The following is a 21,895-nucleotide window of genomic DNA, read 5'->3' on the forward strand; positions in this document are numbered from 1 at the left end:
GCTTGAAATAGAAACTGTCAATTTGCAGATAATTGATGAAAAATCACTTATCAAGAAATATCAAAATGAAATTCGTCGTCTAAAAGAAGAGTTAGAACAACTGAAGAGAGGTATCGTTACAGTTCCACAAATAAAAGATAGTGGAGACGATCTTCTGCTCCTGAAACAAAAGGTAACCTTGGATGACACGCTGCTTTCTCCTTTGGCCTCTATATTTTTTCCCTTTCATCAGTCAGCAACATTGACTGGGAAAGGTCATACTTCTGTTTCATTCAACTTTATAAAAAATTACTGCTAGTCAGATACTTTTCAGTGGGATTGAGTTGATGCCGTTTCCTCAGTATCAATTTGCCTATCCATTTGAGCCTGGTTTTCTTGAAGAGGGTCTTCGATGAAGGGATAACAGGAAGGGGGTGGGAAGGGGTATTTTCTGCTAAGCTAATGAGAATGAATAGGTCAAGCATCCTTACTGAAAAATAAAAATAAAAATAAAAATAAAAATGAACAGGGCAAACATAATTAGTTAACTAATAAAAATGAATAGTGCAAACATAATTAGTTAGGGTATCCATTTATGTGTAGTCATAGTGGTATCTTTGTCAGTATTTGTCATCGTTCTCTTTGTTCGAGATTTATTTGAATTATTTTGATAGATTTTAGAGATCTCAAAAAGTTCGGGATTGAGGTATAGTTTATTTTGCTATTTGGTTTATACCTTTCTGGTTTTCCTTAACTGATCATGGGCTTGTAATGTTTTATTACTGGTTATACGGTGCTGTGTTCTGATGCCCTCTTTGAACTATTCAATAATCCTTTCAATAGAAATTTAGCTGCCAAACAGTTACTAGACTTAAATCTTATGCACTGGCATATTTGCTGTTTTTTATGTTTGTTCCTGCCCTATATTTTTTTGTTTTTGTTTTGTAGATTCTATGTGAGTTTGTTGTTTGATTGAAGCCTTCATATGGTACATAATAAAAAAATTTAGCAGCTTTCGTGTAATCTGACTGAATCTCGAAATCATTGTTGTCTATCTCAGACATCTGGCTCTCACCGAATAATCACTGCGGAATATGTTGGGTTTTTCTACAGTTAGTACATCATTGTCATTAATAGTGTTTGGTTTAAAGTAAATTGGAAGTTTTTGTTTAAATATTGTGTTTGGAGTGTACAATGGTTTGTGACTGTTGTGTAATGCATTATCTAACTAAAGTCCATCTATTTTGACATGATTTGTAAAGCTAGTAGATGGTCAAGTCAGACTACAGTCGAGGTTGGAACAAGAAGAGGAAGCTAAAGAGGCTTTGCTTAGTAGAATACAGCGTCTAACAAAGCTAATTCTAGTATCCACTAAAACTTCACACTCCTCAAGAGTTCCTCATCGGGCTGGTCCTAGAAGAAGACATTCCTTTGGGGAAGAAGAGGTGCTGTTACTTGTAATGAATCCTTTGTTTTGATACTTGCCTTTTGCAGGATGTGCATTTAGTTATAGTACTTAGTAGACTTTCCAAAGGTAACCGGTTATACTATGATGTAACACTAGACACAAGGAAGGAACCTGCCTTTACATACTTTAGTACTGTTTTTACAAGGTCTTAACTGCCCTTTTTCCTTTCCTTTGTTGAATGTATAGCTTGCATATCTTCCACATCGAAGACGAGATCTCATTTTGGAAGATGAAAATGTTAATTTGTATGTTTCGGTTGATGGCAATGTGGACACTTCTGATGATACATTCAAAGAGGAAAAGAAGACTCGGAAAAATGGATTGCTAAACTGGTTTAAACCACGGGTATTTGGAATCTACTCTATTGTTATTACAACTGCTTCACTTCTTACATGTCTGTTTCATCTTTCTGCAATTATGTTAGTGGCATGGACATAGAAACTGTGTTTATTTATAAAGTAACAAGCACAGTACACTTAACAATGGCAATCTAAAACTCGTCTATATGACTATATGTGACGTGATTTTTCCCTCTTATGACATATCAAAAGGTTCATAAGAGTTTGTTATCTCAGTGGTTATTCAACATCTCATTTTATACTCAGATGATAGTATACACAGAATGTAATGTGGATAGATTCTGAACCATGCCGTTTAAATATTAAATGAGGAAAATATTCGCTGTATGAAATCACTGAAGGGACAGCTTATTATGTTCCTAGTTGTACTTTCTTTTCCCTTTTTTGCTATAATTGTTCACGACTTTTACTTAAGAAGTTGTAACGTATGCATGTGGAGAAGTGGAAGAAAGAGAAAATGACAAAAATGATCCCTTTTGTTTGAGGGTAGTTCAAAATTGTCCCTTAAGTATTCACTTGACAGCTTTGGTCCTTTAAGTTTACCACAAGTTAACATATGGTCCCTTAAGTATGTACTTAACAGTTTTTGTCCTTTATGTTTGCCAAAAGTTGATGCTTTTAGTCTAACACAAAATATTTATCAAACCCTATCGGTTTAATTTGATGTGAACTATGAAAAAAAGAAGAAACTAGTGAGAACTCACATTTAGAGGTACACATACTAAAAAAAAAATCTAAATACTGAGGGACAACGATGGACGTTGGTAAAACCAAGGAAAAACCAACAAACTTGATAATGTCGGAAAATAGTGCCTCGAAACACAAAAACCAAGGAAATCCATCAGCTAGGTAAAATACACTAATCTGTATTTTTATTGAAAAAATTGGTAGAAAAATAAATACTTTCATTGTATTTAGGGATAGTTTTAGACACCTCCCCTCACATTTCGCTCTATCACATTGAGCTCCCTCATGATTTACTATATTACGCATACCTCCCTTACTTTGAAAAAATGTAACAACTTTTTAGACTTATTTTTCCCTAATGTAAATAAAATACTTTTGAAAAATTTGCCCCTTGTATAATATTAATTCTTTTAATTATAATATCATATTTAACAAAAAAACAATTTCTAAAAAATGCATCTCTTTTACTGAAAATTACTTTTCTCTACAAACACGAGTCACACGTTTTCTTCCTCACCTGTGAGGCCAATTGTTCCATGGTGCCTCTTGGAATTGCATTTTACTCTACAAATTCACATTTTAATATTGTTGCTCCAAAATCAATCATAACACTGCAATATATACAAGAGAGAAAACAAGGACGAACAAGTACTCGTGCATAGAAAATCATAAAGGAAGAGGAAGAAAGAACTTCAACCCCTGCTTACAAGAAGGATTTTTTGAGCACAAGAATTATGTTTTTTAAGAAATATGAAATAATAAATTGAAGGAATTTAATATTATTAAAGGGGTAAATTTGTCAAAAGTATTTTATATATATTAATGAAAAAAAGGTAAAAGGAATTGTTACAAAATTATCAAAATAAGGAAGGTATGTGTAATATCGTAAACCACGAGGGAGGTCAGTGTGATTGAGCTAAACTAGAGGGGAGGTCTTTGAAATTATCCCTTGTTTTTATTATACTCTTTGTTAGAATAGGAATAGGTGTATACAATCCTACTTAGAATAGGAATAGGAATGGGAATAATATGTAGTATCCTACGTGGTAAAAGATTTCATTATAGTGTCTATCAATAGGGTCTCTGTGTAATAATGTATATACAGAATTTAATAATATTTTCTCATATATTTCTCACATAGTATCAGAGCAATTGTGATAAAATTATAGCTGTGCATTATTCCAGCGTAATCACCTGTCACTGTGCAGTTTCCAGTGACCTGAATTGTGGTTTGAGTGAATAAAATTCTGTCAGTGTTATTTAAAAAAACCAACAACATCACTAGGTTTGGAATTCTCCGACGAGCAAACCCCAGTCCGACTCGCCGGAAACAAGTCTCACACACGCCGCTAGAAGCAAATCTCCGGTGAGTGCATCAGATCAACGCGCTGGCGCGTGTGATGTGTTCCGACCATTTTTCCCAGCAGCTTTTTTTTCTAGTGGGGTCGCCTCTTCATTCCAAGGCTGACAATATAATTTTTTCCCGATTCCGACCAATTTTTTGGCGATTAGATCTACTTTTCCAGTAGTCAGATCTTCTTTTTGGCGATTGAACTTTTTTTTCCAGATTCCAGCCCTATTCTTTTTCCAATTTTTTTGTGAGAAAATTCTAACTTCACAATATGTCTTTCGGGATTTATATATTTGGCTCTAAAAATATAGGAAGTTCAAACCCTATGATCACTTCAGAACCTTTAATATGCTTGTGTGGTAGATGAGAAGGCAAAGGCAAGTAAGGAAGATGCAAAGGCCAAAACACAATGGGAGAAGGTTGATGCTCAATTATGTAGTCTTTTGTGACCATCTATTGATTCCAAGTTGATGCCCGTGTTTCGCCCATTCCAGACATGTTTTCCAGTTTGGGAAAAGGCTCGTGCTTTATACACTAATGAAATATCTCGATTCTATGATGTGATATCTTGAATGACCAACTTAAAGAAACAAGAATCCGATATGTCTACTTACTTGGGACAAGTACATCTGAATTTGAAACATTGATGCCAATCACTACGAACATGTAGTCATGGAGGAATTTGAAACGTTGATGCCATTCACTACGAACGTGGAAAAACAACAAGAGCACATACATGCGTTGTTTCTAGTTCTTACACTTGTTGGACTTCCTACTTACCATGATTTAATATGTGATTAGATTTTAGCTAGTCCTACAATTCTTACAATTGATGAATTATTCTCTCGTCTACTTCGTCTTGCCGCGCCTCTCAGTCACAAAGTAGTTTCATCACCCACCATTGACTCCTTTGTTTTCGCATCTCAAATCATAGACAAGCGAACATATTAGTCTATGGAGAATCAATGAGGTCATTTTGGAAAATCTCGATCCAAGTGTAGTTATTGTCACAAGTTTGGACACATTCGTGGCATGTCATTTTGCATGGTCCACCACCCAATTATGATCCTTTTGCTCTAAAGGAATATAATGAGTTCCTTCGGAATTGCGCAAGTAAGCAAACATCTTTACAAGTAGCATCAACCTGATCGACCATCCAATAATGCTCAGGCAGAATATGATGAGTTTCTTCGATATCGAGCAAGTAAGCAAAAGTCTCCACAAGTATCCTCGGTTACTCAGCCTAATGTTCCTGTTGCGGATAGTTCTTTTGCTTGTGTTTCACAATCTAGTACTCTTGGATCATGGGTCATGGACTCAGGCACTTTTGATCATATTTTTGGTAACATATCACTTCTGTCTGATATTGTTTATTCACAATCTCTTCCTGCTATTACTTTAGCCAATGGGATCCAAACCAAACTAGAAGGGGTTGGAAAAGCCAAACCCCTCTTTTGTCATTGTAGATTTTGTTCTTTATGTTCCTGATTCTCCTTTTAATTTGGCATCTGTTAGTCATTCAACGCGTGCCCTACATTGTGGCATAACATTTTTGATATTTTTTAATCATGCAGGCCTGTAGTACGGGAAAGATAATTGGCATATGACATGAATCACAAGGCCTTTACTATCTTACCTCTTCAAATTCCTTCACAACATGCTCCGTTACTGATCCTCCATACCTAATTCACAAACATGTGGGGCATTCATGTTTATCCAAGCTGCAAAAGACGGTGCCTAGTTTGTCTAGTTTATCCACATTAGATTGTGAGTCGTGTCAACTTGGGAAACACACACACCCGTGCTACATTTTTATGTTGTACTGAGGGTCGTTCATAGTCTATATTTTCATTAGTTAATTCTGATATTTGGGGTGCTAGTAGATTCAGTTCACCCTTGGGATTTCATTCTTTCGTTAGTTTCATTGATGATTATTCGAGATGCACTTGGGTTTTCTTAATGAAAGATCGTTTTGAGTTATTTTCTATATTCAAGATTTTCTTTGCTGAAATATTGTCACTCCCCGAGGCTACCCCCTTGACATAACACATGACCTAGGATCACGAATGACTCCAAGCTAACCCTGAGTCTGGCATATCATGAACATACTGGATATATCTAAGTAAACATGAACTAAGCGGAAACTAAATCAATAAATCTCTGAAGAGGAACAAGTCCAACTAGTCTGAATAATCATAATAAAACATAACAAGAGTTTAATGGTAACTGAAAGGACCACTTAACAACTCAAGCTGGATCTACTAATATGTTTGAAAAACCTCTAACTGAGTTGAGTTGCTGGGACATGCCCCCAGCTAACTCTAACAAAACTGAAAGCAAAGACTGAAATGGAAAGCATGTCTATTGTCCTCGAAGTATGAGACTCACCACTGAAGCTGCTGAAGTCGAACCGTGAATCTATCTAAGCGTGATCTAGATGCTGAGTGCCTGAACCTACATCATGAAAGGATGTAGCGCAGAGTATGCGTTAGTACTTGGAATGTACTGAGCATGCAAGATATAAATATACTAAGCTGAAAAAATATATATGAGCTAAACAAAGCATAACTGAGCAATGACATAATCAGAGCAAGTATTTTATAAATACTGAAACATAACTAAAAAGCTAAGCTGAATGTAATGACCAAGTACTAATCATGAAGATAACATGCTGAACTGTATACTGATATAAATGCTGAAAACCTGGTCAATGCACTAAGAGTTTGACTGTGGAAGATACTATTAACCGACATAAACCACGTGAGCTAAACGTGGAGTCCGATGTATACGCCCCATCGAAAGGACCCAATATACCTTGCCAGGGGTATAAAGGCATGACTGTGGCGTGATCACTAATACTGATGCCCAACAGAGGGGACTTATAATCTTACGTGGACACGTAGTTCTAGGACTATGAAGGTAAGCTGAACCCTAGTTCAACTTGGTGCTAAGTCTACTCCCAACTGAATACATATGAAGCTAAAATGCACTGAATACTGAATAGCTCAAAATACTGACAGGCTAACTGGGAATACAACATTTGTATACTGAGAATGTGATATTCGAAATTTGGAGCATGATTTTCTGTTTAACTGACCTAGCAAGTATAATTCATGAACTAAGAGAATTTAAACAAACTACGATTCTGAGTTTTATACAAGGAATTAAGTAACGTTTCCAAGAAAACATGTTATTTAGACTATGGATACTATAGCAGCTGAAATCACCACAATTCCCAAGATTTTACAAACCCTAGGTTTAAACAAGTTATGTGGAATCAAGGAATTGACTGAATTCTAGGGACCTAGTGGATGAAAGGAACCCACTAGTGAAATCCCACATACCTAGTGACGAAATCTACGGAGAAATCTTTTGGATTTTGAGGCTGAACTTTGAAGAACACTGCTACTTGTTCTTGAAAGAAACTAGCACCTCTTTCTCTTCTTTTCGTTCTGATTTGGATGATTTTTGGAGAATGAGGGTTCTGGGTATGTCTGACTAGGTTATTAGGCTTAGACTGAGTAAAACGACGTAGTTTAGGCATCAAACGACGTAGTTTAAGTGCCCCAACACATAGGGAAAGGACAAAAACGACCCTAACTTAAAGCTGACGAAGTGCCACTCACAAGTGGATTGACAAGCCGTCGTTTGAACCACTCCCCGTCAACTGGGTCGTGGTTCGTGGCTTGCCTGATAGGGCTTCACTAAAACGAGCATAATTTTTTACTCCGAGCTTGGATTTTAGCAAACTTAGTGGCATTGGAAAGAGGATTCAATTATCTTTAATTTGATAGGTCATGGGCCACCTAATTCATTTTGTGCTAAAAGATATGACTGTTTAAAGTTGACCCAACAACCATTTTCCTCTAAATAGCTGCTGACCCTCACATACGGTTCGTAGGTCCAACCACGGACCGTACTGGTCGTCTGTGGGTGGGATCAGAGACCACTGAGTCTTGGACCCTGATGACGGGACCCTACCTACGGTCCACGGGCCCATCAACGGACCGTGTACCACGACCGTAGGTCCTGAAATTACCCCAAGTCTGGGACTCAACGACGGGACCCCACCTACGATCCGTGGTCTGACACACGGTCCGTCGGTGGCTTCTGTTGGTTCTGACACCAGATCCTGGAAAGCTGCATATTTCCATCTTCTCGAATTAGAGGTGTTACAAATACAAAATCAGTTTGGAGTTTCTATCTGTACTTATCGTAGTGATAATGCCTTAGAATACTTATCCTCACAGTTTCTATCTGTACTTATCGTAGTGATAATGCCTTAGAATACTTATCCTCACAGTTTCTATTTATACTTTTCCTCACAGTTTCTATTTGTACTTTTCGTAGTGATAATGCCTTGGAATACTTGTCCTCTCAGTTTCAGAAGTTTATGACTCACGAAGGAATTATTCACTAAACATCTTGTCCGTACACCCTTCAGCAGAAAGGAAGAATAGGAGTCTCATTTGAGACCACTCACACTCTTCTCATTGAATCTCATGTTCCGTTGCGTTTTTGGGGGCGATGCAGTCCTTGTATCTAGTTATTTAATTAACAGAATGCCCTTATCTTCTATTCAGAATTAGGTTCCACAATCCATACTATTTCCTCACTCACATCTCTACTCTATCCCCCCTTGTGTCTTTGGGAGCACATGCTTTGTTCATAACTTAACCCTAGGTAAAGATAAATTAACCCCTTGTGCTCTCAGATGTGTCTTTCTTGGTTACTCTCGAGTTTAATAAGTGTATCGTTGCTATTCACTTGATCTTTGTCGGTACCTTATGTTTGCTGATATCATATTATTTGAATCTCAACCTTAGGACATCTCCAACCCTACTCCAATCCAAATCTCTATTTTACTCTCTAAAACGAATCTTCTTCTCTCTCCTCAATATTATATTATTATTTTTATTTCATTTATATTTTCTTATTTCATAATATAAATATTTTCTTTTTTTTCCCCAAATAATCACCCTATATAATCTTCATGTAATATAAAGTTTTATTCTTTTCAAATTATTTATAAATATATAAAATTATATTTTATTCTAAATTTCTAAATAACATAAATTGCAAGCAAATATTATATATTATACATATTAATGGGCAATTCAAATAAAAGTGAGATAATTAATGAAATACAATTACATAAACAAATCTTAAATACTGAACTTTCAAAATTATTACGGTGCTCCCATAAATGCTCTAATAATGCATTACGGACTTCAAAATGAGCATTTTTGTCCTTAATTATTAGGTTTTGTATTGTATTTTTAAATTAAAATTTTCATCTTATCATTTAATTTTTTTGCATTCTTCATAGTGAATAATAATAATAATTTTAAATTATATAGTTAATGTGACGAAATTTAAAAAAAATTTGAAATATTATTAATTCAAGATGTAAGTAGTATATATTAAATAATATATTTTTAAAAATGTTATATTACATTAAAAAATAATTACGAATATTAAAAAATTAATTAATGGTCTTATATGATTTATAATATGTTTATTACAAATATTATTTATTATAAATAATAATAAAATAATCAAAAGTGAAATAGAGAGTATGACTATTCACCTCTCTATAAATAGAGAGTAGAGTGCAAAATAGAGTGTGGTTGGAGACCCAATTCTCTATTTTACTCCAAATATAGAGAATAGAGAGTAAAATAGAAGGAGGTTGGAGATGGTCTTACTATACATCTTCTCATCCTGATGTCTGTGAGGTCTTACCCATACCTCAGTACCGACTTTTGAGGAATTTACAATTACTTCTACATCTCCAATTGTAGTGGTGGCACTCCTGACGTATCATCGTCATCCACGTCCAGCACTAGTCCTAGATGATTCATGTCATGCGCCAAATCCTGCTCCTATTGCCAACTTGCCTCCTCCTAGCCAATCGATTGCACTTCAAAAAAGGTGTATGATCCACTCAAAATGCTAACCCACATTATACTTTCTTGAGCTATCATCGTCTATCATCACCCCATTGTGCCTTTATATCATCTTTGTCCTCTATTTCCATTCCTAAGACTTGGGTGAAACACTTTCTCATGCTGGATGGAGGTAGGCTATGATTGATGAGATGTCTACTTTACATACGAGTGGCACTTGGGAGCTTGTCCCCCTTCGTGCAGGTGAATCTACTATTGGTTGCCGTTGGGTTTATGCAATCAATTTTTTTTCAAACGGTTAGGTTGATCGGCTTAAGGCTGGTTTATTGCCAAATGGTATACTCAGATATTTGGGCTAGATTATGAATGCTTTTCTGCGTGATCTTGAGGAAAAAGTCTATATGGAGCAATCACCTGGTTTTGTTGCTTGAGGGGGAGTCTAGTACCCTTGTATGTCGATTGCGTAGGTCACTCTATGGTCTGAAACAATCTCCTTGAGCCTGGTTTAGTAAGTTGAGTAATTCAATTCAGGACTTTGGCATGACTCATAGTGGAGCTGATCACTATGTGTTCTATCAACATTCTGCACCAAATCTATGTGTTTATTTGGTGGTTTATGTTGATAATATTGTTATCAGCGGCAATGATCAAGATGGTATCATTAATTTGAAGCAACATCTCTTTCAGCATTTCTAGACTAAAGACCTCGGCCGACTGGAGTATTTTCTAGGTATTGAGGTTGTTAGTCTAGATCAGATATTATTATTTCTCAATGCAAGTATGCCTTAGACATTATTGAAGAGACAAGCGATCGAATGTAGACCTATTGACACTCTTATGGATTTGAATGTTAAACTCCTTCCAGGACAGGGGAGCCACTTAATAATCCTGAAAGGTATAGACTGCTGGTTGGAAAATTGAATTATCTCACAGTGACGACCTCACATCTCTTTTCATGTGAGTGCTGTAAGTCAGTTTATGACTTCCCCTTGTGATAGTCATTGGATACAGTTGTTTGTATTTTGCGATATATAAAGTCAACTATGGGTAAATAACTACTTTTCGAGGGTCAAGGCCCTGAACATAACACTGGATATACATGCATTGATTGGGAAGGATCACCCTATGATGACATTTTACATTCGGATATTGTGTTTTAGTAGGAGGTAATTTAGGATCGTGGAAGAGTAAGAAACAAAATGTGATTGCTTGATCTAGTGCAAAAGCAGAATATTGAGCAATGATTGTAGCAAATTGTGAGCTAGTTTGGATCAAACAGTTGTTGAGAGAACTAAAATTTGGAGAAACCGGTCAAATAGAACTTGTGTGTAATAATCAAGCGGCCCTTTGTAACGCATCAAATTCAGTGTTTCAGGAGAGGACTAATCATATTGAGATTAAATTCACTCTCGGGAGATATTGTTACTAACTTTTTTGAAGTCAAGTGATCAACTTGCAGACATCTTCACCAAGCCCCTCACCGGTCCTCGTAGTAATTATATTTGTATCAAGCTAGGTACATATAATTTGTATGCACAAGCATGAGGGAGATTGTTAGAATAGGAATAGGTGAATACAATCCTACTTTAGAATAAGGATAAGAATAAAAATAAGAATAAGAATAAGAATAGTATGTAGTATCCTACTTGGTAAAAGATTGTATTATAGTGTCTATAAATAGGGTGTCTGTGTAATAATGTTGATACACCATTCAATCATATTTTTCTCATATATTTCTCACTCTTCAACTACATTTTGCTCTTTGACAACCAATGTCCGTCCGTCGAGTTCCATAATTTTTTGATGAACTACTTCTATTTTCTTTTAAAAAATTAAAAACAATCATAGTTTTTGTGCGAAATCAACAGGCGAAAGTCCATTGGTTTTTTCTTAATTTTTTTTTTTATAGTTTCCACACATTTTGCATTAAATTAACCGAAGATCCATCCATCGATTTTTGTAAAATAAAATTTTAAAAATCATTGGCTTTCCAATAGTTTCCCTCAGTTTTTGTCCGTCAGTTTTTTGCTTGTTTTTAGTAGTGAAAGACTTTCTAGTTTTTGTTATTTGTGATTTATTTCTGAAGTCTGGTGCAGTTTCTTGAGGTGTAATTTCTGCCAATTTTAAAAATATTTTCGTAGTATTTAGTGTAGTTTTTTGTAACATATTTTTGGAGTTGATGTGAGTTTCTTGGTTTTTATAACTAAATCTTTTTTTTCTTCATAACACCGTCAAATTTAATAGATAGAGTTCAATAAATATTTTGCCAGAGACTAAAAGTGTTAACTTATGGCAAGCATAAAGGACCAAAACCCTTAAGTGCATACTTAAGGGACCATTTTTGCTAACTTGTGGGTAACTTAAAGGACCAAAATTGTTAAGTGCTTACTTAAGGGACTATTTTGAACCTACCCTCAAACCTAAGGGGCCATTTGTCATCTTCTCGTGGAAAGAGAAGGATTTTCAGAGGTTTTAGTTGAAAGATATATTTATATTCCACTGATAGAATAACATTTTGAGAAGTTTGTGTTGATCAATTTTCTTGTCAAGCTGTGCGGAATTTTAAGAAACAGTTGTCCTAAAGAACTTGCTGAACTTAAAAAGTTGTCTCCAAGATAGTAAATGCTCTTAGGCACATATCCCAAGAACACTATTTCTCCTACTTCCTGGTGGAGGGGGGATAGCTCCTCCCGTAGAATTTCTGCCGTAATCTCCATTTTCTTCCTCTTTTAACCTGAGATCTTACCTTACATGATAGCTCAACCTTTTTTCCTCATCCATTTTACCTCGTTTTCATCATCCTAGTACATCAACAATGGAAGAGAATAGAATATACTTCAACACAGGATTCAAATCGTTCGACATTACTAGATGGAATTATGAGAATTCAGTATGGTTTGAATGGGTGGAAAGGAGCCGCAAGATGATGAGAAGATCATCCATGAGTGGCAAAATCATGAAGTGGATCTGCTTCACTTCAAAAGAAGCATCAAGGGAAAAGAAGGTGAGCAGGAGGTGGAAAATTGCAGACAGAGAGGCCGAACATTTCTACACCAGAAATTACAACGGGCATGGCAGATTTATAAGTATTTTAACAATAAATAATGGGGGGAGATCTGTCCTTGTCATTCCAGAACTAGCCATGAATGTTTAATGGTATGACATATCATTTTAAATTGAGAACTTCATTAAATGCCCTAAAAGGTTGTAAATTTAGGCCCATGGAGAGTCAGTGAAGCTAACTACCCATATGCGAGAGTTTTACGGGATAGTAAATGTCTATCAAAAGAGCTACGAGAAGAGGGCAATATTGAAGTCTTGACGCACATGGACAACCATGATGTAGGGCTATTGAAGAGATGTATGGCTGGGCATCAGGAAGGGGGAATAAAAGAAAAACGATCTTCGATAAAGATTGGACATTTGTAGACATTGTCATGAAAGGTCTTTGGTGTAAATGTCTACGAGATGTATGGAGGCAAGATCCTTTTTGAATTTCCTAACAAACACATGGCGGAACAAACCCTACAAGGGCATTGGAGTCTAAAGAACTAGAGATTCAGCCTGGCGTGGTGGAGCCCCATGGTGAGTTGTTTACCAAACACTACTCTGGAAACTGAAACATGGATCAGAGTTGTCGGAATCCCCCTGCACTTATGGTCGCATAAAGTGTTCCAAGAAATTGGAAACTTATATGGGCGATGGATACCGCTAAAGAGGAGACGAAACTAGTGTGAGAGATGCCGGAGAAGAAAGGGCAAAGGAAAACCCAGTCCATTCTTTTACACAAAGGATAACTGGGTATGCGAATTGTAACAAAGTACAAGAATCCCATCAATTTAGGGATTTTGAATTTAGGGAACACATGTGAGGGGTCAGACCGACAAGTATCGAAAAGGTTGGCGGAGCAGCACGTGAAAGGCACATGGGTATTTTAAATGTAGTCCCATGTTTGGGCCAACTTCAGAAGCCCAACACAAAGAGCCTAGTTTCAAGGAGGGGTGGGGATGATATTGCAAGACAAGTCATATTTAATGACTTAGCAAACAACCTTTTGATACAAAACAATCATCTCTCCTGAAACACTAGAAGATCGTCTTCTCCAAGACATAGTTCAAGAAGACATGCAAGCCATATAACAACCACTGTGTATTTTTTTGATGACCGTGGTGTCCGGTCCAGTTTTTTCGCACCTTGACTAATTCCACGGGATACCTGCCACCTCTCACCAGCAACAACAGGTTCTAGGTAACCCTTTCCACCAAAGCTAGGACAGATGGGAAGAATCACCTAATGTTTTTGTCTCCGCTGAGTTTTGAGCCTGAGACCTCAGGGTTATCAACCACTTCATTGGCCACTAGGCCACACCTTTGTGTGCCACATAACAACCACTATTAGAGGAGAAGGAGGTGACGAATACGATGGGAGATTCGATAGAATAATTTATGAACCAAATACTACTAGAGACAGATGGCAAGGGATTGGGAGATGATGATATCATAAAAGACGAAGAAAGGTTGCTTAAGTCAGGGGAACAAAATTCAACCACAATAGTTGGGGAATGGGAGGTCGAGCAGGCTGAACCACTTCAAATTCAACAAGCAATAATGAACAAGGAAAGGGAGACATCTATATTGGTGCAACAAAACATGATCAAACTGGGTAAAGTATTGGGGCAGATTTTCATAGTTTATGCGCCGCTAATGTAGCGGCTTGTCGAGCATTTGACAAACTCACACCGTCCATTTCAAATAGGATTTGCCCGGTGATGAATCTTCTTCCACTCCCCAACCTTTAAGGAGTCGTAGAGCGACTTAGCCCTATGATCTGCTAATTCATCTCTTTTTCTGGTATTTGGCAAAGCCTGATCATGGTGATTATTTGGTCAGGATATATCTATCTTGGTTTGGATTATCTCATTTGATTTTCCCTGGAATTTTGGAAAAAGGCCGCTTCCTCCTTGAAGGCCCCCGATAAGAAAAAGCAATCAGCTGCTGTCACTGACCGGGACTCAGATCGGATGGTGGAGTACTATTCTACCACAACGAGACAGACATCATCTATTGGGGCAGATTTTCAGGGCCGTAAAGAGAAGATTTGGAGTTGCTTTTACAAGTAGATAGTTCTAGACAAGCAATGGAGGTTGAGGCTGTTTGTAAGAGAACAAGACTCAAAGGCTCTCAAATGCTGTAAAGTCTTGTGAGGTTTGATGTGAAATTTTAAAAAAGTGGGAATAGGAACACGGGAAGAATCAGTTAAACTGTTATTGATGAAGTTCAAATTTGTATGTTGTTTTGTAAGGGGCTTGAACAACAGAGATAGAAATAGATTGGTAAAGAGTTTAGTGGTAGAATGGAATGCAGATATCATGTCTGTAAAAAACTAAACTGGAGGGGGCTTATCAGAGGAGGTGAAACAGCTATGGGGAGGCAGATGGGTCAGGTTTTCATGCCTGGAGGCTAGTGGAACTAGAGGGGGGATCTGCTGCTGTGGGATAGTAGGGTATGGAAGTCTGAAATTCTGGAAACAGGTGCTTGCACTTTAACCTGCAAGTTTGAGGCACAATTACATAGTTATTCTTGTCACATCACAGGGGTGTATTCTCCTAACTCCTATACTGAAGGAAGGCTAGTGTGGGAGGAGATTGGAGATGTTAGGGGATTAATGGAAGGGCATTGGGCTGTCTGTTGGACTTTAATGTAGTTAGATTCGTATCAGAGAAAAGAAATTGATTGAGAAGAACAAGGGGCATGAGAGAACATTCTGATTTCATTGAAGATTTGAAGCTAATTGATATACAGCTAGAAGACAACACTTATATTTCGTTCAAAGGGGATTACCAAGAGATAGCTTCTAGGATTGGTAGGATACTAATCTCAGATCATGCACCACTTGCTTTACAAGGGGAGCATGAAACGAACAAAAATTACTTCAAGTTTGAAAACTGTTGGCCAGGTACAGAAGGATTCAATGTTAGAATCAAGGATTGATGAAGCTCTTTCAACTTCTGTGGAAGACTTGATTTCATTCTTGCATCCAAGCTTAAAGGCTTAAAACAAGCTTGAGGAATGAAGCAAAAGTGAGCAAGGAAACTTGGGGTCAAAAAGGAAGAATTTACTCAAAAAGTTGGCAGATTTTGATGACGCTCCGGAAGAGTGAAGACTGACAGAAGAATTGACAGCAAGAAGGGAAGCAACTCTCCTGGAATATGAGGAGCTGATTAACAATGAAGAGATCTCTTGGAGACGAAAATCAAAATCACTGTGTCTAAAGGAGGGTGATAGAAACACCAAGTTCTTTCACAAAATGACAAATCCACACGAGATACATTAGCATTGACCAACTTCTAATTCAGGGGTAACTTTCTCAGGATCCAGCTAGAATTGAATGGGAAATAGTGGATTATTATAAGAAGATATATTCAGAAACCACAAGATGGAGAGCTGCCTACTGATTCACAAATTGTCCCAGATAGACAGAGGAAGAAAAGGAGTCACTACAAGGAAGCTTTGAGGAAAGTGAAATCTTAAGGTGCCTAAAACTGCGTGCAATTGACAAGGCACCTGGTCCAGATGGTTTCACCATGGGATTTTTCTTTAAAATGTTGTGAAGTGTTGAAGCAGATCATTATGATGGCCTTCTAGAATTTCTATGAATAAAAAATGTTGGAAAGAAGCCTTAATGCTACATTTATAACTCTCATCCCAAATATGAAAGGAGCCAAAGTGTTGAGGGATTTCAGGCCAATTAGCTTGGTTGGCAGCATATATAAACTGTTTCCCAAAGTGTTGACCGAAAGGCTAAAAGGTGTGATGGCCAAACTTGTTGATTCACAACAAATGACCTTCATTAAAAGTAGACAAATTATGGATGTAGTCGCAATAGCCAATGAAGCAGTAGATTACAGAATGAGGCAATAGAAGCCTGAAATTTTGTGAAAGCTAGACCATGTCAACTGGGAATATCTTTTGGATGCGATGGAGAGAATGGGTTTTGGGAAGAAATGGATCCAATGGATTAAATACTGCATCTAAATTGTGAGATTTTCTGTGCTCATCGATGGCTCACCAACATGCTTTTTCAGTGCACAAATGGGCCTCAGACAGGGAGACCCTTCGTCAGCTTTCCTATTTTTAATAATAGCCATGGAGGGGCTTAACAATATGATCATGACAACAAAATTGAATAGATGGCCCAGAGGTTTTGATGTTGCCAGAACTGGAGGAGGCAGTATAGAGATCACTCATCTACAATATGCAAATGATACACTTATACTCTATGATTCTGATGAAGATAAATTCAAACCTTTGAGGGTGATTTTTTGGTGCTTTTTGAAGGGATTTATGGTTTACACATTAACCAGAGGAAAAGCTTCTTATACCCTATTAATGCTGTGCAAAATATGGAGAACACTGAATGCAATCTTAGGTGGTGAAATAGGGGATCTTCCATCCATCTACTTGGGGATCCCACTGGGAGCCAAATTTCTACCTTCAGAACTTTGGAATAGTGTAATTAAGAAGTGTGGAAAGAAATTGGCAAGATGGAAGACTCGGTATTTATCTGGGGGGTGGCTGATTGACTCTCATCAACTCAGTCATTGATTCCCTTCCAACCTAAATGATGTTTGTATTTCCAATCCCAATTGGGATTATCAACAGGCTGAATAAAATCAGGAGGAAATTTCTCTGGCAAGGAAACAGTGAAATGAAGGGATACAACTTTAGTGATAGCTGGAAAGAGACGAGGGGGATTCGGAATCAAGAATCTGAAAATTCCGAGTAAGTCTCTGAGAATGAAACGGCTATGAAAATATAGCAATGAGAATCAGTCTCTTTGGAAGGATGTCATCAGTGCAAAGTATGATAGGAAGACAATTGGATGACCATGGAGACAACCACACCCTATTGAGTTAGCTTATGGAGGTCTATCAGATCTTTGTGGAGTGAATTCAAGGCCAACACTACGATCAAAGTGGGTAATGGAGAAAAAATTATTTCTGGAGGAATGAATGGCATGAGGCAGGCAAGCTAGGAGCCCTTTTCCATAGATACATTCATTAGTGTCTCACCAGCAGAAGACTAGTGCGCAGAGCACTGGTCACCTCAAGGATGGAGCTTCATTTTAGAAGTCAGTTAAATGTCCGGGAGATTCAAAGGGTGGCAGACCTTTTCAGCAACATAGACTAGTTTAATGTTCGGGAAGAAAAACCAGATACGTTATGGTGGAAAGGAAGCAAAAAGGGCCTTTTCAAAGTGAGTAATGCTTACAATTGGATGAACCACTCCACCCAGAGTCCAATCAATTCGCCATGGAAAGGTATCTGGAAAGTCAAAATACCACACAAAGTGGCCTGCTTTGTATAGTTGTTAGCCAAGGAAGCAGTACTGACTGAAGATAATTTGATGAGGAGTGGGATATCATTATGCCCTAGGTGTTTCTTCTGTGGTGAGACTGCTGAGACAGTCAACTATCTATTTCTTCACTGCAAAGTCACTGAGCAACTGTGGAGGATATTCTTAAATCTCGAGGGAATACTTTGGACTATGCCCGGAAAGATTATGAACAATCCAGAGTTGGGAGGTTGGGAGGAAGCTGGTGTGCAGCGAAAAGCAGAAATAAATGGATAATTGTCCCTGCTAGCATTTGGCATTTGGTGGACAATCTGGGAGGAGAGGAACTCTAGATGTTTTGTAGTATAGAGATAGTAAGCAAAAGATCAAGCTAAACCGTCTTTTGATACTATGTTTTTGGTGTAATCAGTTATACTCAAATGATATTATCTCTATAATTGATGTTCTAGATTTGTTTTAGGATAAAGATAGTAGGATTTTGAAGTAAATGTTGTAAATATGGTTTCAGTACAACCTATGTACTGTTTTGCTCACAATGGGATACATACAAAGTTGCTAGTTTCAAAAAAGAAGTTTGTGTTGGTCAATGATTAGAGGTAAATTGTCTTTTGATGCTATCATTTTGGTGTAATCAGTCATACTCTAATGATTTTGTCTCTGTAATTGATGTTCTAGATTCAATTCAGGATAAAGATAATAGGATTTTGAAGTAAATGTTGTAAATATTGTTTCAGTACAACCTATGTACTGTTTTGCTCAGAATGAGATTTATATGAAGTTACCAGTTTCAGAAAAAACAAGAAGAAGTTTGTGTTGATCAAGGATAGCATGGTTGGTTTAATTCTATGCGTACCTTGATTACATTTTTACTGCAGTTTATATTGCAACAGTTTCTAGTGTTGTATGCTTTCAATCCCAAGGGTCAATCAAGCCTTTGAAACTAATGAAAATAGTCGCCATGATCTGAGTTACTGCTTTCAACGGGACTTCCTTACCTTATTACTTGTGCTGCTTCAAATTCTTCTTCTTTTATTTGCAGAGACGAGACAGTGGGTCAGGTACCTTGGCTAGCACTAGTGATAGATCCAGTGGACTTAAGTCAACTAGTATACCATCCACTCCTCAAGCTGAAAATCACATGGAATTGAGAAACTCACACTCTATACCCACAGAAAGCACGCCATCAGCAGAACATTTATCTGATGTTAGATTGGATAACGAAGTTCCAGAAGACAACCTTTTGGACCAGGAGACTCCTCTGGTATGGAAGTTAATATTTTTTGCAATGTTTGATAAAGAAGTGAACATTAGTATATGTAAGAATAGGAATATGTTTATGCAATCCTATTAGAATAGGAATAGGTTTATACAATCCTATTAGAATAGGAATAGTAATAGAAATAGAAATAGGAATACTAAATAGTATCCTACTTGGTAAAGGATTGTATTCTAGGGTCTATAAATAGGGTCTCAATGTAATAATGTACACAACAACAATTCAATAATATTCTTTTCCTATATTTCTCACATGGTATCAGAGCCTCTACGATCTTGGTAGAAAATCTAAGAGCTTACGCTGCCGGCGGGCGGCTATTACTAATATATGCTGCCCGTCTGGCCAACGATTATGTTAGCCGTCACCGTGTATCTTTCCGATGACTATTTTCTCATATCTAATTTGTGTAGCACCGTGCCATCATTCCGGTGACTACTTTCTTATATCTAATTTGTGTAGCACCGTGTCATCATTCCGGTGACTACTTTTTCATATTTAATTTGTGTAGCACCGTACCAGTGACTATTTTTTCATATTTAATTTGTGTAGCACCATGCCATCCTTCTGGTGACTACCTTTTTTTTGCATATCTTATTTGTGTAGCACCGTGCATCTTTTCGGACTACTTTTCATATTTAATTTGTGTAGTACCGTGGATTTTTTCGAACTATTTTCTCATATCTGAGTTGCATAGCATCATGTGTCTTTTCAGTGACTCCTCAGATTTGATTTGCATAGTTCCATTCGTCTTTCCGGTGACTCCTCAAATCTGATTTGCGTAGGGTTGTGCCATCATTCCAACCCTACCCGTATAATTTTTCTTTTTTAGCAGGGTCGTGCCATCATTCCGACCCTACTCATATTATTTCTCTTTTTCAATAGGGTTGTTCCATCAATTCGAACTATCCTATATTTTTTCTATTTTCTAGTTGGGTTGTGACATCATTCTGACCCTATCCATATAATTTTATTTCTTAGATTGTGACCACTTTTAGCCATCAAATCTAGTACTCCGACATATGAGCATGTTCTGGCCAGTTTTTCGGTGACTTGTTTGATATCGACTCGTCTATTGATTTCAACATGATCCATATACTTTATACTAGATTTTGAGCACTTACAACGACCGCTGCATTGTGAAGAAGTCTATATGGAGCAACCACCTAATTTTGTTGCTCAGGGGGAGTTTAGTAGCCTTGTATGTTGATTACGTAAGTCACTCTATGGTCTGAAACAGTCTTTGCAAGCTTGGTTTGGGAAGTTCCAACACTGTAATTTTATCACTCTGTGTTTTATCGGCATTGGTTTGGGAAGTTCCAACACTGTAATTTTATCACTCTGTGTTTTATCGGCATTCTGCATCAAATTCAGTATTTCATGAGAAGACCAAGCACATTGAGATTGATTGTCAATTTTGTGAAGTCGAGTGATCAACTTGCAGATATCTCACCAAGCCCCTCATCAGTCCTCGTGTTAATTACATTTGTAACAAGCTAGGTACATGAATTGTATACACTAGCTTGAGGGGGAGTGTAAGAATAGGAATATGTTTATGCAATCCTATTAGAATAGGAATAGGTTTATACAATCCTATTAGAATAGGAATAGTAATAGAAATAGAAATAGGAATACTAAATAGTATCCTACTTGGTAAAGGATTGTATTCTAGGGTCTATAAATAGGGTCTCAATGTAATAATGTACACAACAACAATTCAATAATATTCTTTTCCTATATTTCTCACATCTATTGAATGTCATGTAGCAAACCCCAATATTGGATTAGCAGATTAAGTTAAATATAGTGTTGATCTGGAAAAGCTGCTCTTAAATTCTTCCATTTCTAGGGTGTGTGAAGTTTCTCTGAGAAGTCCCAGATGAGGAAACTAGTGATTGGATCCAAAGTTTTACCTCATGAAATAAATACTAGAAAGCTCCCACATGGAATCACTGTCAGCTTTGTGCTTAAGCATATATAGACAATTTCATGTTTACAGTGCTTTTTCATGGTCTTGTTACTCATAGTTTTACTTCTTGTGTAATAGACTAGCATGAAGACAATGGATCAAATTGACCTTCTGAGAGAGCAGCAAAAGATTTTGTCCGGTGAAGTGGCACTGCATACAGGTGTTTTAAAACGGTTGTCTGAGGAAGCTACACAGAGTCCAAAGAAAGAACAAGTGCAAGTATAAGTCATGAAACAATATCTTGTGCATCTTATTGTTTTCTTTTTAAATGCAACTGTTATACTTACCGACTATTAACTCTTTGAGTGCCTAAGATGGAGATTAGGACATTGAAGGATGAAATAAGAATGAAGAATGAACAAATAGCTTCATTGGAGATGCAAATTGCTGAGTCCATTATTAGCCCTTGTGAAAAGATGGAGAACCAGGAAGAAACTGTTGTAAGTTTGCCTTCTTCTACAACAATAAAATTATTGCCTTATCAAATAAAAGAGTCTGGTTTCCTTCATCAAAAAATAAAACAGTCTTGTTTCTTCTACTGTTGAA

The 21,895-nt window shown here is 37.1% G+C and overlaps 1 protein-coding gene across 2 annotated transcripts in view; it reads left to right on the forward strand.

Moving 5' to 3' along the window:
• Positions 1-21,895, forward strand: part of LOC125836849 (kinesin-like protein KIN-7K, chloroplastic) — a 54,814-nt gene that overhangs the window by 29,426 nt on the left and 3,493 nt on the right. For both annotated transcript variants that reach the window (XM_049516009.1, XM_049516010.1), the window contains exons 15-20: positions 29-172; positions 1,242-1,424; positions 1,634-1,792; positions 19,147-19,368; positions 21,428-21,568; positions 21,664-21,789. In XM_049516009.1, coding sequence (XP_049371966.1) covers positions 29-172; positions 1,242-1,424; positions 1,634-1,792; positions 19,147-19,368; positions 21,428-21,568; positions 21,664-21,789 — 975 coding nt within the window. The remainder of the gene's footprint in view (positions 1-28; positions 173-1,241; positions 1,425-1,633; positions 1,793-19,146; positions 19,369-21,427; positions 21,569-21,663; positions 21,790-21,895) is intronic.

This window comes from Solanum verrucosum, unplaced genomic scaffold (genome assembly GCF_900185275.1).
Source record: "Solanum verrucosum unplaced genomic scaffold, falcon-dt-bn FXZP01000141.1, whole genome shotgun sequence".
NCBI lineage: Eukaryota > Viridiplantae > Streptophyta > Magnoliopsida > Solanales > Solanaceae > Solanum > Solanum verrucosum.